At 37.4% G+C, this 20,935-nt stretch overlaps 1 protein-coding gene across 2 annotated transcripts in view; it reads right to left on the bottom strand.

The window, feature by feature from the left end:
* Positions 1–447: 447 nt before the first annotated feature.
* Positions 448–20,935, bottom strand: part of CD99 (CD99 molecule (Xg blood group)) — a 34,632-nt gene continuing 14,144 nt past the window's right edge. Inside the window, exons 2-11 of one of the 2 annotated variants that reach the window (XM_081947119.1) lie at positions 20,649–20,687; positions 16,889–16,927; positions 16,043–16,081; positions 9,287–9,358; positions 7,981–8,037; positions 7,166–7,189; positions 5,169–5,204; positions 2,640–2,750; positions 2,373–2,426; positions 448–745 (exon numbers count right to left, since the gene is read on the bottom strand). In XM_081947119.1, coding sequence (XP_081803245.1) covers positions 717–745; positions 2,373–2,426; positions 2,640–2,750; positions 5,169–5,204; positions 7,166–7,189; positions 7,981–8,037; positions 9,287–9,358; positions 16,043–16,081; positions 16,889–16,927; positions 20,649–20,687 — 500 coding nt within the window. In that variant the 3' untranslated portion in view covers positions 448–716. The remainder of the gene's footprint in view (positions 746–2,372; positions 2,427–2,639; positions 2,751–5,168; positions 5,205–7,165; positions 7,190–7,980; positions 8,038–9,286; positions 9,359–16,042; positions 16,082–16,888; positions 16,928–20,648; positions 20,688–20,935) is intronic. The other variant, XM_081947120.1, reaches the window with a different exon arrangement.

The following is a 20,935-nucleotide window of genomic DNA, read 5'->3' as shown; positions in this document are numbered from 1 at the left end:
GCCTTCAATTCCTATGTATTTGTATGATGATAAAATTTCAAAAGGTTTGCTAGTCAGATAAGGCATTTGCTCCATGTCAAATTGTCTAAATGTGATCAAGAACATGCAGAAGGAAAAATGTTAAGGGGACTTAGCCCTATGTCGATTCTTACATATTTATAACATGTAACTTCAACTATGAAGTGAGCAACTGTGCTCCACCCCCAATATCTAAATAGCTGGCCTTATCCATATGGTGTGATATGCATTAGTATGTAAAGTCAAACTGTACTTCTCGGAGATATTTACTATCAACATAGCTTTCCTTAGTGAACAACCTGCCTGATGGTATTTTACAAGTACACACATCTCCCTTTTCAAGGTTCTTGCTACAAAAAAAAAAGAAAGAAAGAAAGAAAGAAAGAAAGAAAGAAAGAAAGAAAGAAAGAAAGAAAAAAAGAAAAAAAAGAAAGAGAAAAAAACTTTAATCCAATCAACAACAAATGCCATAAAAATACATTTGAAAAACAATAATCACCCTGTGTACAATTGAACTTCAAAGGGTAAATGGTGGATGAAAATATTTTTCGTTGGTTAGAAACATCACACTTCCTTTCTAAAGATGTTTCAACAGGCCTATTTTAAAGATCTACTTCACAATTTCATTGTGTTGCTCCTTCAGGGAATTATGCAGACTATAAATCCAGTTTCTGGTCTTCTCTTCATATCAAATTCTGCTATTGTTTCTGCAAAAGTGTACGCTGAACTAAAAGGGAAAAATAATGAAAAAGGTTATATTCTCTGCTACTATGTTTTACTTAAACAGACAGAAAATGAAAAACATATAGGCCACAACTGAAAGTTATAGCTAAATATAATACTTTAAATCTTCCAAGCAGGCTAACATCTTTTCCATCCTTACAGGTAGAGATTCCCCCTTTTTTATTAATAAAAACATTTAAATAACAAACATCTAAGCTATTTGTATGGGCTTAAATAACAAATAAACAAGCTATTCATTGGGGTTGAAATGCTTAAAAACTAAAGATGAAGAATTATGAAATCGTATTTTACTACTTGTAGTCCAATACAAATGTTTCACCTGTTACATTTTATCCCACTTAAGGAAGTCACAAAGATATATGTAGAGCTTTTTTTGTTTTCATATTTGCCTTTTTGAAATAGGTGAACTTAAGATACACTATAACTTGGCCAATTAACATAGCAAATTCTCTGGTGGTTCAGTCATTACTCTTGACCCACTAAGAGAAAGCTGCTGTCAAGCTTCTGACTCATTTCAGCCATAGCCAACTTATAATTATATGTATAATTAATAGTATTAATTTTTCCAGTTAATGTTGTAATCCTGAACACACTTGGAAGTAAACATCACTAAATGCATTTGATTCTTACCAGATTTAAACAAATTGTCCTAAGAAAGTATTTAATATTTTAAGTATTTAGAGCAAACTGCTTGTCTACTAAGGTTGTCTACTTTCTTCCTTTTTTTTCTTCAATCAGGTGGGTTGTAAAATATTGCCAAAGTCTGTCACTCAGTTTCCTTTAAAGACTCTTTGTGAGTTTGAGGCATAATTGTAAATGAAGAGGATGGTGACTGGTGCTTTCCTTATTTTATTTTCCTTATTCCTCTATTTTCTTTAGATTAAATGTAACCACTTGGGCTATATTATCAACCCAGTTCCATTATTTCTTTATGGCAATTATTCCTTTTACTTTAGAAATTTTCTTCATTAAAAAAAATCCTAAAATGACTTATATTTCCTAATTTCTGACATATATCAGGATTCTTAGATTTCAGGATTCTGATTAAACATTGAAAAAAACATTAGGAAAAGTTTTTAATATGTTAGAGAAAAGCTGTAAGTAAAGATAAAATGATAAAGGACAAATCAAGTATGCATATATATAAATCTGGATTCTCTATGACTTGAAGATTGTTTGAAACTTTGCAAGGTGACAAACAAATGAAGAAAAGATTCCCTCAGTCTTCTGTGGAAGGAACAAAATGGAACCTAATTCTAATAGCATGAGCTTTGTTTTATATGCAGTAATTATGTCTGGTTAAATCTATCTGAGCAATGCTTAGTATTTACCATCAAATTCAAATGAGCTTAAAATAGTTCCATGCAAATCCCACCTATTTCCAAGGGCCTATTTCAATGGTCTTGGTCCAGTTAGTTCTCTTAACTGAACTAACTGTATCTAATCTACAATACAAAAAATAGCAATAAAAGAAAATGAAGGCACTAGGCTGAAGAAAACCATGCTTTTTTTCTTAAATGGGGCACTATAGATGTGGCTTGATAAAATTACCTAGGTGGGAAGCTGCACAAAATCACACTTTTGTAAAAGCTCTTTATTTATGACCTTACCAGCTGGTTCTGCATGTGCTCCTTGCTGGCTTTCCACAGGAATGTTTTCTTGATCTGTAGAAACAAACTCAATTAAAATACCTTATATCCTTGTATCTTCAGCTTAGCCTTAAACAGAGTAACATTCTACATCCACAGTTCATTTCAAAATGTGAGCTTTCTGTTATATTGGGAACCATCCAATGTCAACGTAGTTAAAGCAATTATTTTAGGAGATCTTACAATCCCAACTTTTTGGGGTTTCAAGTCAAGTTATCTGTAACTTACCGCTTTGTTTGAAGCAAAGCTTCTTCTTCTGGTATGCTATGAAACTTGAAACAGCTCCAGCTATTGCCACTACAACAGAACTAATAATGCCAGCTAGCATGCCTGGAGAATCTGTGAAAAGAATTTTCCCCAATTAGAAATTATTATTATTTAGCAAATGATGAGAACATGACAGAACAGAAATAAACATATATACACATCCACATAATTATAAGTAAAACTTCTATGGGGGTATGGCAGAAGACTCATAACTGGATGTCCAATTCAGCTATCCAGGCGATTGCCTCTGGTGTTGCTTGGTGCAGATTTTCTAGGAAACCAGGGAATGCACATTATGGGAAATCTTGCATATGTTTAATAGTTTGTGTATCAGCACCACAAAAGGGGGATTTTTCCATCCCTTCTGATTCAGGGCAGTATCACACCTAATTTCATTCAGTTTTGACCAGATAAATCAAGGCAGGTCAAAATTAGGTGGTTTGGTAGAGGGATCACTAGTGGTCAGAAGGCACCTAAGAATGCTCTCTCCAAGGCATTCTCAGGGTTAAACTGGGCAGATGTTAAGTGGATAGCTTAACATCAGGATTTCAATCTTGCGAAGGGCTGTGTATTGTCCTGATAAATAAGGAGGGCCTTGTTGTTCAGTATCCTTGACTACAGCCGAACTGTCTTCTAATGTGGGTAGGATACAACGTGCCAGAGCTGATACGTATTGTCTGGTGGAGTTGGACAGCGACTATTTGGATGTGGGTGCTGTTAAGCCACACGCTGGCACAATATTCAGCTGTGGAATAAACAAAAGCCAAGGCTGTTGTTTGTAGGATGTTAGTATCAGCACCCCAGGAGGTTCCAGCCAGTCTGTTCAGTAAATTGTTGCAGCTTTTCAATTTCGTAGCTGTTTTTTCTGGGTGTTGCCAGAAGGTTAGTGATCTCTCCAGTGTTAACCCAGGAACTTCATATAATTATTACATTGTAAAATATAGCTCTGGAATTTCACTGAAGGCTTGTAATTTGCATATCTATTGCTGACATGGACTGTGGCTACTTTTGTTTTTGTTAGGCTTTATTGGAGACAGCATTTTTTGAAGTAGTCATCCAGCTTCTGGAGATCTTGAGAAAGGATGTCCTTTCCATCACTGAAGTTGGTTCTTTGGACTGTGAGATTGATATCATCGGTAAAACCTTGATTAATTTGAGGAGACGTCCTTCTCTCCAGTCAGTATTGTAGGCCACTGAGACGTCAAGACAAACAGAGACATTTTTCATTTTCTTTTGGAATCAATTCTACAGGTAGGAAATTAATACAATGACTTGATTGGTACAATCATGTTTGGGGTGAAATCCAGCTTGTTCTACTTGGATTACATATTCTACTGCGAGAGCTATTCTGTTTAATACAAGTCTTTCTAAAAGTTTGTAGGTAACTGTTGTAATTTGTGTGTAACTGTTGGCCGCCAGCCCCTCCAGCAGCCAAATCAGATGAGGAGGCAGTGTGGGACTCAGGCCAGCATCAAGGCAACCTGAGAGCTCCGAGTGGGAAGAGGGAATGGAGCTGTCAGAGATAGAGACAGAGGGGGAGCCTGGGCTGTCCATCAGCCTTCAGATAGAGAGTCAACAGCCTCCAGGCCTTGAGGTGTCTGATGAGGAAAAAGAGGAACAGATGGGTCGAGTGCCTGACACATGGATGTGCAAAAGGCAGAGGAGAGAAGAGCAGTGGAAATCTATGAGCAGATCCTTGGGACAGAAGAGCCACCGCTGCTAGCAAAGCCCCCCTCTAGCTCTGGGAATACACGTGTCACACCACCTCATGTTAGAAAACTGGGCAGGGGGCGAAGATGAATAGGTATGTACACAACTATTCATCTCCCTGCTGGACAGACTTATTAGCTTGCTGTGTGTGTGTGAGAGAGAGACTTTTTGCTGGTGCTCCTAATAAAGGAATCATTGATTTAACTACAGAGGATTTGTCATGCTTGGGAGCCGGGCCAGAACAGTAACACAGAGAAGAGCAATTGGCTGTAACTTTAGAGAAGGTTAGATCCTTCCCTGGTTTCAAAATTGCAATAATTTTGGTCTTCTTCAATATAGGAGGAAGCCATCCTGAGTATAGTATAGAACTAAAAAATAAGCAAGCCTACGTTTAGTTGCTGGTCCACTGTTTGTTAGTACTTCTGGGAATACACCATCAAATCCTGCAGCTTTTTAAAAGAATTGAGCCTCCTCTACACTTTTTCTGGTGTAAATGGGCATGTAGAGCTTGTGGTGGATGATCATGCTTCAGTAGTCTTAAATTCAGATCTAATTTATCTGGCAAATTTCTTATAAATTCTTGTCCTTGAAGTAAGAGACGAAATGGTTAGCTATGGATTCCACATGTTGGTTTTCTCGACAATACAGATGAGGAGTCCAATTTTCAGATAAGGGACCAAGCTTAAAAGAATTTGACCCAATTACAAATCTAACTTTATCTGCCAAGGAACATTCAAAATGTGGGGAAAGTTAGAACAAGGGATTAAAAGAAAAGCTTACCTGTTTTAGTTCCAGCAGAGTCAGAATCATCCCTACCTTTAACCAAAGAATAGTTGGTTAAAGAAGGTTTATTACATATTATAAAGCCATGTTGCACAAGACAAAAAATGGACTACTTTTGTTACAAAGTAAAGTAGAAACAAGGTTTTTTTTTAATGAAATAACCTTGATGCATATTTGAAATCAGGAGATCTTCCAAACATTTCAGTTCAGATAGGATGTCTCATATTTGAAACAATTTCAATCAGTATGTTCTAAGTCCCCATGCTTAAAACCAAGCCTTAAGCTTTCCTGTATATTGCTTGTACAGAGTATAGCCATGATGGTGAACCTATGGCATGCGTGCCACAGGTGGCACACGGAACCATTTGTCAGGGCACGTGAGGTGTTGCCCTATCAGGGGACCCTTTGGCCTTATTTTGAGGCCATTTTTCGCCCTCCGGAGGCTTCAGGAAGTTCAGGAACAGACTTCCAGTTTGCTTGTAGGGCCAGTTTTAGCCCTCCAGAGCCTCCAAGAGGCTTCCCTGAAGGCTCCGGAGGGCAAAAAATGACCCTACGAGCAAACTGGAAGTCACTTCCAGTTTGTTTGTTAGGACCGGTTTCAGCCTTCAAGAGGTTTCCCTGAAGGCTCCAGAGGGCAAAAAACAACCCTACGAGCAAACTGGAAGTCACTTCCGGTTTGTCTGTAGGGTTGTTTTTTGCCCTCTGGAGCCTTCAGGGATACCTCCTGAAGGCCCCTGAAGGCTCCGGAGGGCTAAAACCGGCCCTATGAGCAAACCAGAAGTCAATTCCCGAACGTCCGGTTTGCCCGTAGGACCAGTTTTTCGTGTTCTGGAAGCTTCAGGGAAGCTCCTGAAGTATCCAGAGGGCCTGCGGGGGGGGGGGGAGGCTGTTTCACCTCTGGGCGAAAAAAGCACACCAAAAATGGGGGGAAACGTTGGTCATGCGCGCATGCGCACTGGGGTCATGTTCACAGCATTATGGGTGTGGCATGGCCACACGCGCCCCCCCTGCGCTCCCCTTGCTTTCGGCACACGAGCCAGAAAAGGTTCGCCATCGCTGAAGCATAGTCTTTTTTTTGCTAAAGTGTTGCTCATTATTGTAATTACTCAGAGGTTTTTCAATATGTTTGGTTATAAGCTACTTTTAAAGTTAAAACTTTTAAATTTTTACATGCATTCTCCACCCCAAAATTATAGAAAACGAACTTAACTCCCCTTCTAACAGCAGGAATTTAGATTAAAAAGTGACAGCTTAGCTTGAATTTCAGTTTTAAGGGCAAATGGCATGCTACTAAATAACAAAAACACTTACACTAAAGTAGTAGAAATAATATTTTCAGCTGTGCAATTAAACTAACATATTTAATTCTCAACTGAAGTACCTCTGATTGATCAGTCACATCAAATTAATATGGCAAAATAAGGCTCTAAATTAACTATTATATTTGCTCAGAAGGAAGACTGATTTAATAAGTCATAATAGTCATAAGTGAGATACATTCTGTGCTGTGGCTCTGTCAATTCTATTTTTTTCAAATTTCCTTTTATATCTGATATAGCATGTTCGTGAGTAACAATGAAATAAGGTCTATGTGTCTTCTTACTGTGGTTGCTTGACAACTAATGTTCTGTTAAACATACAGTATATTATGATTTTTGTTTTAATAAACATTATTAAATAGCTTGTAAAATGAATAATGAATAAGTTGCAGCTTTTATGAATTAAAATATTCCTGTCCTGTAGCTGCCTACAAAATATTAAGGATTGCCCTTACATTATTAAAAAACATGATGGCTTTTTGTAAATAAGTTTTAATTGACCTTTATTTTAAATGAAAAAGTTCCCAATCCTTGGAGAAAGATTTCACTAAATCATTAATCCATGCGCGCCTCAAAACAAATGAATACAGTAAGAAAACAAATGCAATAAGCAGTATCTGATGCACCAGTTTTGAAGAACAGTTCAATGAAAAGAAACATATGCTCATAACATACCTGAGGAAGGGTTCGAAGGATGGTCTAGATTTTAAAAAAAGTGTATAATAATAGTATGAGAAGCAACAGTCACATTATGCTCGAAACACTCAAATTATGCTCTTAAGAGATAACTGAGAATCAAATAAGTGTCTATTAGTTGTACATGCATGAAGCCAGGAGTTGGTCCTACAGCAGAGGTGGGTTTCTGCCATTTCGCCCCGGATCAGTGAACTGGTAGTGGCGGCAGTGGGAGGCCCCCACCCGCCGACGCTTCTGTGCATGCGCAGAAGCGTAACACGAGTGCACACCAGCGAACTGGTAATAAAATAAATTGAAACCCACCACTGTCCTACAGAGTAGCAATACAATTAGACTTTGTTTAATGGTCTACCTATATTGTTTGTACAGAGACTCTTTATAGTAATACCAGGAGCAGTGTGGCGCAGTGGTTAGAGTGGTTGACTCAGTATTCCATCCTTCCAAGGTCGGTGAAGACTCAGATTGTTTGGAGGTCATATGCTGACTCTGTAAACTGTTTAGAGAGGGCTGTAAAGCCCTGTGAAGCAGTATGTAAGTCTAAGTGCTATTGCTATTACAACGATAAGGAAAGAGTAACTTTGTGACCAGCCCTTGCATTTGCAGTTTATAAAGCAAAGGATAGCTGAGCTAAGCATACAGGTAATATCCAGGTTATGAGGGTTCCCTTAGCAAACATTCGAAGTTACGCAATAAGCGCCCTCTAGCCAGAGGTGAAATCAATTTACCTTTGCTACTTGTTCGGTAGCAATGTGAGTGCTATATTATTTTAAATATAGTGAATATTTGAAACATACCTGATTGTGGATTCTCAGGTGGCAGGTTACCATCAAATAAATCTGAATCTTCAAATCCTTTAATAATAACAAAAGGAGTAAAAACACACTTTAAAATGTATATAATATAATCCCCCAATTTGCATAGTGGAGTTTTACATAGTTTCCAGCTTCAGTCATTAAGCTTAACTATATATCAGATTCATGTTTTGTTGCTATCTGAATACCAAAAATGTTTCTCAATTAATAATGTTTCATAATTATGAATGCACAGGTATCAAGAAAACAAAATAGTATTTTGCAAGTGGGCTGTGCAAATCCTTTGAAATGGTATTTCCGAACATGTGAGAACACCTATTAACCATCTCTTTTCAAAATCAAAGCGCATTTATTCACTTTTATTTACGGACACTGACATAAAACATGCAACATACCATAAACTATGGCTAATTACCCTCCCGATATTAGTTGCAGATGACATAATTATATCCAGAATTTCTTCATAGTAATCATAACTGACTTTTTTTAGATTTCTATGGATTTATCAATTAAGAAAAATGTATTCACTTAGATTGTACAACTGAAGTGATTTAAAAAGAGCATTATTTATCAAGTACAAAATACGAAGAATATTATTTATAAAAATCGTATTAATTCAGAGCACTACATACAGCAGAACAGATCAAGATGATTCAATGACACTCCACACACAGGGACAAATGAAGTCCCAGAAGGAAAGATTCATAAGAATAAAAGAGCCAAAGAGGGAAGGGGCGTGCTCTTATAACGCATATAGGAGTTGAAGACAAGTACATATGTATCACAATCTAATCTGATTAGGGTGGAGATGGCAGACAGAAAGATGAGAAAGCTCTCCAAGGGATATGGCACAAGCAAGAAGTATTTGACTCTACTATGAAGACGTTTCCTTCCAACAGAAGCTAACAAGAGCCTTTCTTAACCAGAATACAGATTCATAAGAGTTGGAAGGGACCTGGAGGTTTTCTGGTTTGTAATTTATTTTAACCACAAACACAATCAGATCAAATCCTAATTAATACTAGAGTAGTATAAGTATGTAACATTCCACCAACACTGACAGGGAGGAAGAAATGAAAGACAAAAGCAAGAGTGGCTTGTGTTACACCTACAACTTTAAATATCAGCAGCATTACTAGAAGCCAGTGTGAGTTAAAAACAGATCATGCCAGACAAACCTTATGAGATGCTATAAGTCTCCTGTCTGGAGTAGGGAGTTTGACTTCCAAAGTCCCTTTCAACTCTGATTCTATGTACAAAAGATGTACTTTTTGGAAAAAAAACTTACCCCCACTGTGGCCATGACTCCCAGGGTTGGGCTGAGGAGGTGGTGCTGTTGCTTTTGGGGAATCATCGTCACCTATTGATAAAGAAAAAAAGTACAACTTTCAAACTAGAAAATATATTTATTTAGAAAATTTGATTTACTCTTGATGAGCCTGTGGCTCAATAATCTGATCAGCCACTTGATGGACTCCCTATCACTATGGGGTCTCTTATGCTTATTGGAAGAGCCATGCCTTCAGAGGCTTGTGAAAGAGTGTCAAAGTGAGGACCATTCTGTAGGGATGATGCTCCATAGGGAGAGTACTACTACAGAGAATGGACCTCCTTAGGAGATAAGAACCTGTAGCATTCCCTGCCATGGTTGATTGGGTAGGTATGATTGGGAAAAGACAGTCCTTTCAAAATCAAAAGTAATCTAATACTATTACAGAATTAGAAAATTGCTACCTGTTTATCTGAATTAATTAAGCAAAATAAATATCTTGGTAAGTTTAGCTACAATGAAAAAAAATTATGTACACAAGAGTTACATATGTTCTGTTCAAATGCCATCATGTATTTAAAATCTGATATAAGTTGCTGGGTGTATTTGATTCCCTCATGTAACACCTCTGTTTTGGCTTTTTGTGGGCTTCTAAAGTCAAATTTAAGATGCTACTTATCATCTATAAAGTTCTTTATACATATCTTTTTTTTTCCAAAGAATTTTATTGGTTTTTTTAACATTTATAGGGGAAAAGGTAAATGGAAAGGTATACAAATTTTGGCAGTTGCAAAGTGTGGCAGGCGCCCCCTCCCTCCAAACTCATGGAATACATCTGAGTATAAAACATTAATACATAATCATATGAAATCAGCATATTAATTCTAAAAATATTTTCAATCAGTTTATATATTATAATATATGGTCTAGATATAATTTCATTACTACTTTCGGTCTGTTTATAACAATGTGATTTTCTTATTCATTTTTGTGATCTGAGCTTTCTTGGTATTGCCCCTTCTCCCCCCGCTGGCAAAGCTCCGGCCCCTCCCGTGTCCTGCATAACCGTTGTAGAGTCTTCTGTTTTTTCTAGGTTTGTTTTGTTTTTTTCCATAAAGGCCTGTGCCTCTATGGGTGTATTGATTCTAATTCTTGTCTCCTCCCAGAATATCAGCATACCTTCAGGCATCAAACATCTAAACCACACCCCCTTCTGGTGTAATTTATTCGCCAATTGCGAATAATTTTTCCTTTTTTCCCTAATTTTCTTGGGGATCTGCTTCAAGATGGTTATTTCCCTGTCGTGGTATGTCAGTGCCTGCCCCCTTTGTACACCCAGAATTTCATCTCTTGTGCTTTTTCTAAGGAATTTAATATGGACCTCCCTGGGTACATTGTGTGTTCTGGCATAAGCTGAATTCACTCTGTAAACCAGATCTATCTCCTATTCCATCTGTTGTTTTTCTTTATGTATGTATTCAGCTAGAATGTTAGTCATAATGTCCCTTATATTTTCCCCATCTGCTTCTATGACATTTTGAAATCTAAGATAAAAGGACATTCTCTCAAATTCTGTTTTCATTTGCTGGATATCAAGTTCTTTGTTTCCCCTCTGCACTGCTTCTACCCCCCCCTCACCTCCGCCACCCCACCCTCCACAAGGTCCAGTCTCTGTGAGTTCTTGTAAATTTGGACTTGGTTCTCTTTAATTTCTTCCTTCATTTCCTTTAATTGTTTCTTAATTTCTTCCTGGCCCTGTATAAGTTGCTGAAGCATTTGTTGCAAATCCATCTCTGCACTCTTAGGTTGCATCAGTTCTGTGATCTTTGATTGTGTGGCAGGACTGGATGTTGCAGATGTCAGGGCAGAAGTAGCAAAGCCAGGTTTTCCAGGGGGTGGTCTTTCTGGAGACATAGTTTATAAAGTAGAGAGATCAGTCAGTATGGAGAATGGACAGCTGGAGAAGTAGAGCAGACAGATGAGTCCAGGAGGCAGAAGATCCAGGCAGAAGAGAGTTTCTTTAGTCAGTCTGGCAATAGAGAGGAATTTTTCCCCCCGAGAGTTCAAGAAAATAACAATCCATAAGAGGTTCTTCTAGGTGACACAGAGACAAAGACCGGAAGCCTGAATTTTAAAGGTGGAGTCAGGTTTCACAATTCATGAAGACAACGGAAGTGTGCCATCTTGCCCTGCCAGCTTTGGGCTCGGAGGCATAGTAAAGTTTTAAAAGTTCACAAAGTTCTCAGGTCATCAATAGGTTATGGAGCTAAATCCAGTGAAAAGTCACTTTTACAGGGGTGAGGCATCATTGGTTGGCTCTCCCCCCTCCTCCTTCCCCTGGGGGTGAGAGCAAAATTTTTCCAAGCCGCTTGTCCAAGGGGGGGGGAAATCCCCCTCCCTCCAGCCGCGCCTCCAAAGAAATCCGAAAGTTTAACGTTTTAAATTGCTGAAAGATCCATCAAGTCAAGGAAAGGGGAATGAAGAGGGGAAGCGCCTCACCACGCCGCTGCTTCCTTCTATTTTTACATCGTCCGATCAGCCTGTTGCGAGACGCACGCGCGCCCTCCGAGACTGCTCCTCGATGCCTGGAGCGAAGAGGAGGAGCCCCCACCAGCCGCCGCCGATGCCAGGGCCCCCCGCAAGCCACTCCTTCGGCAGGACGCCTCTCCGGGGCGTCCTGTGCCCCCCAGAAAGCGGGGAAGCCCACCGGGGAGCCGGAGCGGGCAAAGGACTTGCCCGTTGTCGTCAGCCGCCGGAACCGGAAGTCCCTTTATACATATCTTGGCTATGATATGATTTGTATGTAAATTACATGCAGTTACACTTCTCAATTTTACCATAAATCAGAAAGAGGGAATAAAGTGTGTAAGGCCACATATGAGAAGAATACAGGAAAATAATATGAAAAGGAGTCCTGATAAAATGGAGTCTTCCAAGCTAGTACTGATTTGGATGGAAATCAATGTCTCTTCTTTTTTTAAAAAAACAAAACAAAATTTTATTGGTTTTACAAAAAATAACCAGGAAAAGGGATGGTGGATAAAGTTATAAATTTTGACAGCTACATTATGCAGGAAATGGCCCTCCCCCCATTCTCATAACTTTCATTTATTATTACATTAAATTGTTACTACTTAATAGTATTTTGTCAGCATATAACCTTTTATCTTCAAATAATTTCAATCATTTTATATCAAACAGATTTTCTACTTCATTTTTTTGATCTGAGTTTTCTCGATGTTGCTTCTTCTCCCCCCTCCAGCAGGGCTCCGGCACCTCCCGTGTCCTGTGTGTCCCGTGTAGTGTCATCAGATTTATCTAGGAGGGCTTTGTTTTTTTCCATGAAGGCCTCAGCCTCCATAGTTGTGTTAATTCTAACTCTCGTGTCCTCCCAGAATATTAACATACCTTCTGGCATAAGCCATCTGAACCACACCCCTTTCTGGTATAATTTCTTCGCTAGAAGCGAATAATTTTTTCTTTTATCTCTAACTTTCTTTGGGATTTGTTTCAGAATGGCTATAAGTGTTCTGATTAGATCATGCTAGATTACTGCAATAAATTACAAGAGGAAAATCTTTAAAGAAGGCACAAAACCTTTAACTCATACCAAATTCAGAAACAAAAAGCTCAGCTATCTAAATAAGTATTGTGCATATGTTATATCATATTTATATTAGCTGAGGTTACATATAAGGCATTTATTTCATCATTTAAAATCTAAATAGTTTAACAGCCAATTTTCTGATGAACCAGTACTTTTCATATTTTTATAGGCCACATATATACAAATTTACATTAAATTTAAAACTGCCATTTTCATGCTTATGGGCAATTGATTTCATTGATGATTCAATAATGAAAACAAAATAAGTATATTTACTTTCTTCACAGGCTTTTAATTTTTTATCACCATCCTTCTTATTGCTAAATATTTAAAAATGGGAACAGTGACATGACTGTACCATGAATATAATTCAGAATCTTTTCAACCTGACTTCCAATGATGTATCTTGTAAATCTAGCAAAAACAACTTATCCCCACAAACTTAAAGTTCAAGGATAAATTCTGCCTGTTCACTCATTTATTCATTCATTAGATTTGTCTCTTTAATGTGATGAAGTACTTAATGTGACTAATAAAAATAGAATTCCAAATTTACAAGGATGTATTGTTAAAATTAAACACCAAATAAAAATTGTGAGTTTCCAAATTAGATAAAAGCAAACAGATTTTCTAAATGTGAAGATGGTTTAAGGGTGAATTCAATTCAAGACTGTCCATTTTGTAGCCTGTATCATTTTCTCATTTTTCACCAATCTAATTGTAATTTGTTATTAAGACATAAAAGGGAAGTGTATCAGCTTTTAAAAACAAACCAATGGATTTTCTTTGGCCTGTTATCCAGAAAAAATGCTTAAATGATCAACTCTATATGGATGGCTCCAAATAAATGGAAAGATAATAAAAACTCTCTCTGCTCACACATGTAGATTTTATTACCTTAATATATAGCACATTCATTTATACAGAGGCTGGAAAGTTGATGCTTTTCGGGTTTTTTAAGACTGTGGACTTTTTAAAGACACTGAGCAAGGTCAACAACTAGAAAAAAATGTTGCTGTTACTGCAGCTTTTGGAGGAGAGTCTCCCACCTTAGTCCTAATACATAAAAGGTGGGGACAGTAACCAATAAAATATATAATGCACATGAACCAAGAATACACTGGGTGTCTCAATAATATAAGCTCCCTTACAGTGTTAGATTTAGAATGTGTATACAATCAAGTTGCAGACAAATCCCTTCTATGGATATCTGGAAGCCTGTGAGAAGGCCAATTTTCTACCACACTCAAGATTTTCTAGCAAACACAATCTGCTCTCCGCTTCCCATGTTTGTAGTTGGGAAAAACTAGTTTGATGGAGGCTTTTGTTCAGTTAATTTTCTCAGAAGCATCAGCTTGCTATGGAGAATCCAAAGAAAAAAAAATTAAGTCCACTGAATCTTGTGACATAAAAGTTTCTCCGACGTAAGAAGGAACGTAATCTAAACCAAAGTTGTATATTCAAACAGAAGTTAGCCAAATTATGGATCAGGGAACTGATTTTGTTTTCCAAGTGCGCAAGGCAAAGAGTATTTTTCAAAGAATTTTTCCTTGAGCTTATTTTTCTTTTTGGATGGTTCTTTGTTTCCACTTACTCTCTGAATCCAAACTCCCCCCCGCTCCACATATTCACCTGAGTTTTCTAATGAATTCTGAATATTATAAACCAACATTGTTGATGGCCATTTGGGTCTTGGTGGGATGAAATCTGATAACATGCCTCCAAAGACGTAAATTTCTGATTATCCATATGCTGGATCTTAAGTTCTCCTGATGTTTTTTGAACAGTCGAAGTGAAAAGGGCAATGCTCCTATAATGTAAGTAATAGAAGAAGACAAGTACAAATGTATTACACTGTCTAATCTGGAGGTGGCAGGCAGAAAGGCAGAAGAAAACCTTCTAGGGGGCATGGCATAAACAAGAAGTAATCATGGGTTACTGCGGAAGACATTTCCCCACAAGATACAGAGGTTGGCGGTCCGGTTCCGGCTGCGGTATGCGACGGGCAAGTTTTGCTCGCCCCGCGCACTCCTGGTGGGCTCCCCTTTGATCGGGGGGGCACAGGACGTCCTGGAGGGGGCGGCGTAGTGGGGGACCCCGTGTCGGCGGCGGCCGGGGGGGCTCCCCGCATCGCCCTAGGCATCGGGAGGCAAGAGGGGAGGCGCCGTGGCGTCTTCGCGTTGAGGCAGCTGGAAGAAAACTCAAGATTTGAAGGACGCAGTTGCAATGCGGTGAGATGGAGATTCCCCCCCCCCCGTTCCCTTTTATGAGTGAAGGAAAACAAAAAGACTGTCAGCCTTTTAGAAAAACTTTCAACTTGTTCCTGGGAAGTGTGATTGGAGGGAGGGGGATTTCCCCCCTCCCTTGGACAAGCGGCTTTAAACTGTTGTGCTCTCTGCCCCCAGAGGAGGAGGAGGAGGGGGAGCCTTGGAATGGAATCACCCTCATAGCAAAGAGCAGATTTCTCCTACTGCAATTGTGAAAATGAGGTGATGATCTGTTTCCTTTGAGCTTTGAAATTTTTTGGCTTGTTGTCTTCTGATCCCAGAGCTGGCAGGGCAAGATGGCACACTTCCGTTGTCTTCATGTACTTTGAAGCTTGACTCCACCCACAGAAATTGCTGGCATTTTGTCTTTGTCTCCGTGACATTCAGAGAAATCTCGTGTTACATTTCTACCCTGGACTTGGAACAAAGGATTTTATTGCTTTATTGCCCGGAGTTAGAACTGAGAAATGGTCCTTATCTGCCTGGACTCCCTGCCTCGCGATCCCTCTTGGCTATCCACCTTCCCAATTCTTTCTTCTCTGTACTGATATTGTCATCTCTGAGCTCTGTTTATCACAATGCCACCTAAAAGACCACCACCGGGGAAACCGGGTTTTGCTGGCTCCGCCCGGGCATCTTCGACGTCCAGCCCCAGCGGACAACAGACACTAACTTCTTTGTTCCAGCCTAAGCCCCCTGAGGTGGACTTTCAACAGATGTTTCAACAACTCTTAAAGGGGCAGGAGGACTTAAAGATACAGAGGTTGGCAAGAGCCATTCTCGACCACTTTTCTTAAATATGGTTGTCTCAGTTATACGTATACTATACAAAACTATTACTTAGGAAAGTAGGGTAAATTCTAACAAAGGATATTTTGAGCAACTTCTTCTAATGCTTACCAAATACAGCATCTTCTAAGTTGAAGCCATCATCTAGTCCTAGACAGAAAAAACTATTAGATATCAATGTCCCATGTAGAATAACCAAATGAAAGGCTATTAGTCATGCATAAAAGGAAATGTACATAAATATAATAGAATTTAGACAATGAAAAACAAACAAATCCATTTGCACAAAGAAGTAAATGGGACAAATGTTAGAGAAATATATTAATTTGATGAAAACTCAAAAGTTTCCTAGAATTCCAGTGATATTTCTCATAATCATTTTAAGAATTTCCTTATATTAATAGGAAAAGAACATGGTTCAAGACAAGTATCTATTAAGAGCATTAACAAGTCAACTTATAAATTGTGGCACAGTGGTTAGAATCCAGCCAAACTCTGATGGGACTCAAGGTTTATTCAGTTTTCCTTCCTTCTGAGATCAGTAAAATGAGGACCCAGATTGTTGGGGGCAATATGCACACGTTGTAAACTGCCCAGAGAGTGCTATAAAGCACAATGAGACAATATATAAGTCTAAGTGCTATGTGCTTCTATTGCTAAATAAAGCAACATAAAAATATTTGATTTTCTTTAAAAAAAATTTCCCTGTTTTAAATCCATAGTTTTAAAAAACCTCATATGGTAGCTAGGACTAATAAGAACATATGAGAATACTCACACATTGACTAGGAAACAGCAAACTATAAATATTAAATTTTACTTCTATTGGTCTTCAGCTTTCCTCAAAATTAAAGGAGTATATTTTTGGACCATAGCCATTTATTTTCAAATACAATCACATTCACAAAATAAAACTGTTCCAAAAAAAAAATGCTTACTGCAAAAATCTATACTTACCTGGTTTTTTGGTAACTGCAGTAGGCCGTTTAGTAGGAGCTAAAATATAAAAGTAGAATATAATTGGTTACAATGATCTATTAAAGCAGAACAGAATAAACATTTATCCCTTAAATCCTTGTTTGTAGTCCTTCAGAAATGAAAATTGGTGGCATGATTTTATATAACTCTGAAGTGAAAAAGCACTAAAAGACACGATATAATCTTTCAAAAGTACTCTCATTTAATGAATAGAAAGCAAACAAAAAACAGGAGGAGCCAACGTTGCGACAATACTGACATGTGGTCTCGATGCTCCGAGACCGCAGCCAATACTTTTGCCGCTGGGTGATTCAATCGGACCTAAACCGTCCCACAGAGACGGTGAACAGGAAGAATATGTCTTGCTGATCTCAAGGACATCGCAAAGTCCCTGATCGATGCAAGAGAAATTCTTCAAGCCGGCGACAAAAAATCCAGCCAAGGCTGATGAAGCCGGGGCGGCTCCAAAACAGAAGGATATGGAAAGAGAAAGTGTTTCCAGATGGTGAGGAATTTTTACTGTTTTAAAAGAGACTGCCTATAAAAAACTTAAAATTAATTTAAATTAGAGAACAGAAGAAATAAGCGGTGGAATTAAGCTTTGAATGGTTTTGGACAGTGGGTTATCTTATTTTTTAAATGCTATGTTCATGGATGGAGTTTATGCAAGCCTTTTAAAATGAATGGATTAAGTTTTCTTCTTCTATTTTTTGCTTTTATTATTCTTTGTAACCTATGGACTAAAATTCTCCTCTTTCATTACTGTGGGTGTTTTTCTAACTCATTCAAGAATCGGACCATATAAAAAAGAAACAAAAAGAAACAAAGAAAATTATAACAGTAACACTGTTACTCGGAGGCTGGAGGTTTGTGTATTGGAAACGAAACACTTTTACTTTTCTTACTGATTATCCTGGCTTGGCACTCCAAGGTCTCACTGCTTGTTTATAGAGAGTGATAAGAAGAAAAGCATACAGATGTCCCTTTGAAGTATATTTTTAACCAGAGAAAAGTGAAAATAAAACTTTATTGTGAATTTATGCTTAATCTTGTAAAAACCTTCCAATCCAGAGCAGCAGTGTTTGTTAACTGGAGATAATGGCACAACATCAACAGCAGAAAGAAACTTTAAGCCTGCAAAAGATATTCTTAGAAATTCAGAAATTATCAAACACATTTGAGAGGACGGAGAAGAAGTTGGAAGACTTAGAGCATTTAACAGTAAAATATGATGAAGAAGTTGGAGATGTTTATCAAGTGGAAAAAGTGGAAGTTAAAATCCTAAAAACCGAAGAGGAAAATGACCATAAAGAAATTAAATCTGCTGATATTTACAGTATGGTGATTGGTTTGTGTCTGGAAATGGAAAGAGTAGAATACTGAAGAGGGATTAAATTGAGGGGAACTCTACCCCAGATGGCAAGACACAGAAGAAGAAAAAACAAAATAATTTATGGATTTAAAGAGAAATTTTATTAGCAGCATCATTGATAACACTACTGACAATTAAAGATAAGCTGATTAAGGAAACTGAAGAAGGGCATCAAAATTACATGAGAGATTTTATAAGCAATGAGTTGCTAAGAGGAGTCTATACGAATTTGATTAAGGAGATGATTAGAGGACTGATACCACAAATGGCAGAAGACATGAGACTGTTTTGCTACTGGAAAGATACAGGTTGATAGATGGAAGTGCATAATTTAAAACTAGTTAAACTTAGTGAAATTTAGTGACAATAGGTATAGTTAAATAAATAATTGATAATGATAATAATGTATACATATGTAGTGTTATGATAAGTAATAATTGGATATGAATATTAAATGGTACCCATGAAAGGAAGATTAGAAATCTTTTTGATTATATATAAAGGTTAATAAAAAAGAACTAAGTTAGATTCAGTTAAGTCTTGTTTAATAGGGGGGAAATGTTATGATACAGGATATAGTCAAATAAAGGAGGGATAATGATAACAACATATATACAGGTATGGGTACAACATAAGGAAACTGGATGTAAATTGTAAACAGTGATTTAGAAAGGAGGATTAGAAAATTTTGTTCCTAAATATTATGGATGTTTAGCTAGAATAGGACATAAGGATTCAGTGTTATTGGAGGATTTTAGAAATAGTAAATGAAATGTGGTTATGTATTAAATCTTGGTATATTTTATGATGAAGGACGTTTAAACAATTATAGTCAAATGAAAATGGAGGTATGATGATGGTAACATGTATAAATATCTGAGTTAAAATACCTGAGTTAACAGGAATTATGGTTGATGACTGTGGAAGAGATGCACGGAAGTCTTTTGTAACTGACTGATACACTTTCTACAGTATGTAAAGAAGGAAGATTCCTTGTGTTGTGTTTGTTTTGAAAATTAAAAATAAAAAAATATTTTAAAAAAGAGAGCAAAAAAACCAACTATCGCATCCATTATTTTGTTTACTGTAAGCACCGATGCTCCAAAAATATGCCCCATTATCATAAAATGGCTCATCCCTGCAACAGTGATGTTAAACTGATTTTGTAATAACTAAATCTACAAATAGACACAGATTCAATTTTTTAAAAAATCTTCCCAATCTCAACAGAATGTTGAAAAAAATATGTGATGGTGGTTGAGATTCTAATTTCTATCAGCAGGATGACTGTCTCTAAAAACATGGACAAAAGAGAGCAAATTTGGTTTGTAGAGGATGCCACCAAAAGAAAGATAAGGTTGCATAGTGAGCTGCATCCAAACTGGGGATGTAGGGGAGAAAAAGCACTGCTGAAAATAAAATCTCCAAAATCTACATGAAAGACAGTTCGATAGCTCCGAGTGTTGTTTATTGTTGCATTCTAAGCCACTCTCCTTTATGTCTCCTAGAAATTTGTGTTTGAAATATATTAAGTTATTCCATGGTTCCCTGTGCACAAATAGCACAAGGGGAAAATACAAACAGAGACATATTATTTTATGTGCCATACATAATGAAATACAGTTTATTGCTAGTAAAAAGGTTGAAAAGCATTTCAAATGCCACGTTTACCATACTTTTCTATATTTGTTATTCAAGTAAAGTCTAGTGGAAAAGCATAAAGTACATAAAACGCTTTGGGACTGTTTGTTTGTCCATCAGTGGAATGGACAAAAACGGAGTATTCAGTGAATATTTAGTGAGCAGAAAAAAACTAAGGGAAAAGTAGATCAAGTTTGAAATGAGGTCCTATCCTAGCTGGAGGGGGGGGGGGGAGGAATGGAGGGAATTCTCGATGCATCTCTACACGAAGAGCCAGGGCAGCTGCTTGAAATGTTCTTAACTCTTCCTATCTAATCTACCATATGTTTTCTTTCCTGCCTGACCACCTGACCTAGAATGATGATCCTGATGATATAATATATAACTGACTTTCTTTAAAGAAAATAGGTATGGTAACAAGTATATATTTAAAATATATGTTTGTTATATTAGCATGCAAAATTAGCATGCTATACCATTTAGAAAAGCTTAATTTGTAATTTGATTTGAAATTAAAAGTTGACTAGCAGAATAAAATGCACTGCTCAAACCAGGAAGATCTTAGGCACCTAGACTGAGCAAGCTATAAAATGATGTAGTATTATACAACTCAAGCAAAATCTACAGTATTTGATTTGAGTGACATCACATTGTAATGTAATATTACTATTACTATAATAGGTATAGAAAGTCATTTTCAGGTCTTGTAAGATTATAATTACTTACCTTCAGTTCCAAGTGCATCCTTTAAATCAAATAAATCTCCTATTCCACAAAAACAAAAAAAATATTACTGTTTTGCATAGTCTACTCAACATTTATTTATGCATAAATAATAATTTATAGCCTATTGCAATTTGCACTGCTTAGAGTGGTTTACAGACACAAACACAAATACATAATATTTAAATTACAAAAGAAAGTTCAGAAAAAAAGCAACAAACTGAACATCTGGGAGGGGCATACTATTCATTCTAGCTAAGAGTCTGGTAAAAGAGCTGTTTTAAGGGTTT

This window comes from Natrix helvetica (genome assembly GCF_964273705.1).
Source record: "Natrix helvetica genome assembly, chromosome: 3".
NCBI classification, from domain to species: domain Eukaryota; kingdom Metazoa; phylum Chordata; class Lepidosauria; order Squamata; family Natricidae; genus Natrix; species Natrix helvetica.
The sequence above is the reverse complement of the archived record's forward strand: the minus strand, read 5'-3'. Positions and strand labels throughout refer to the sequence as shown.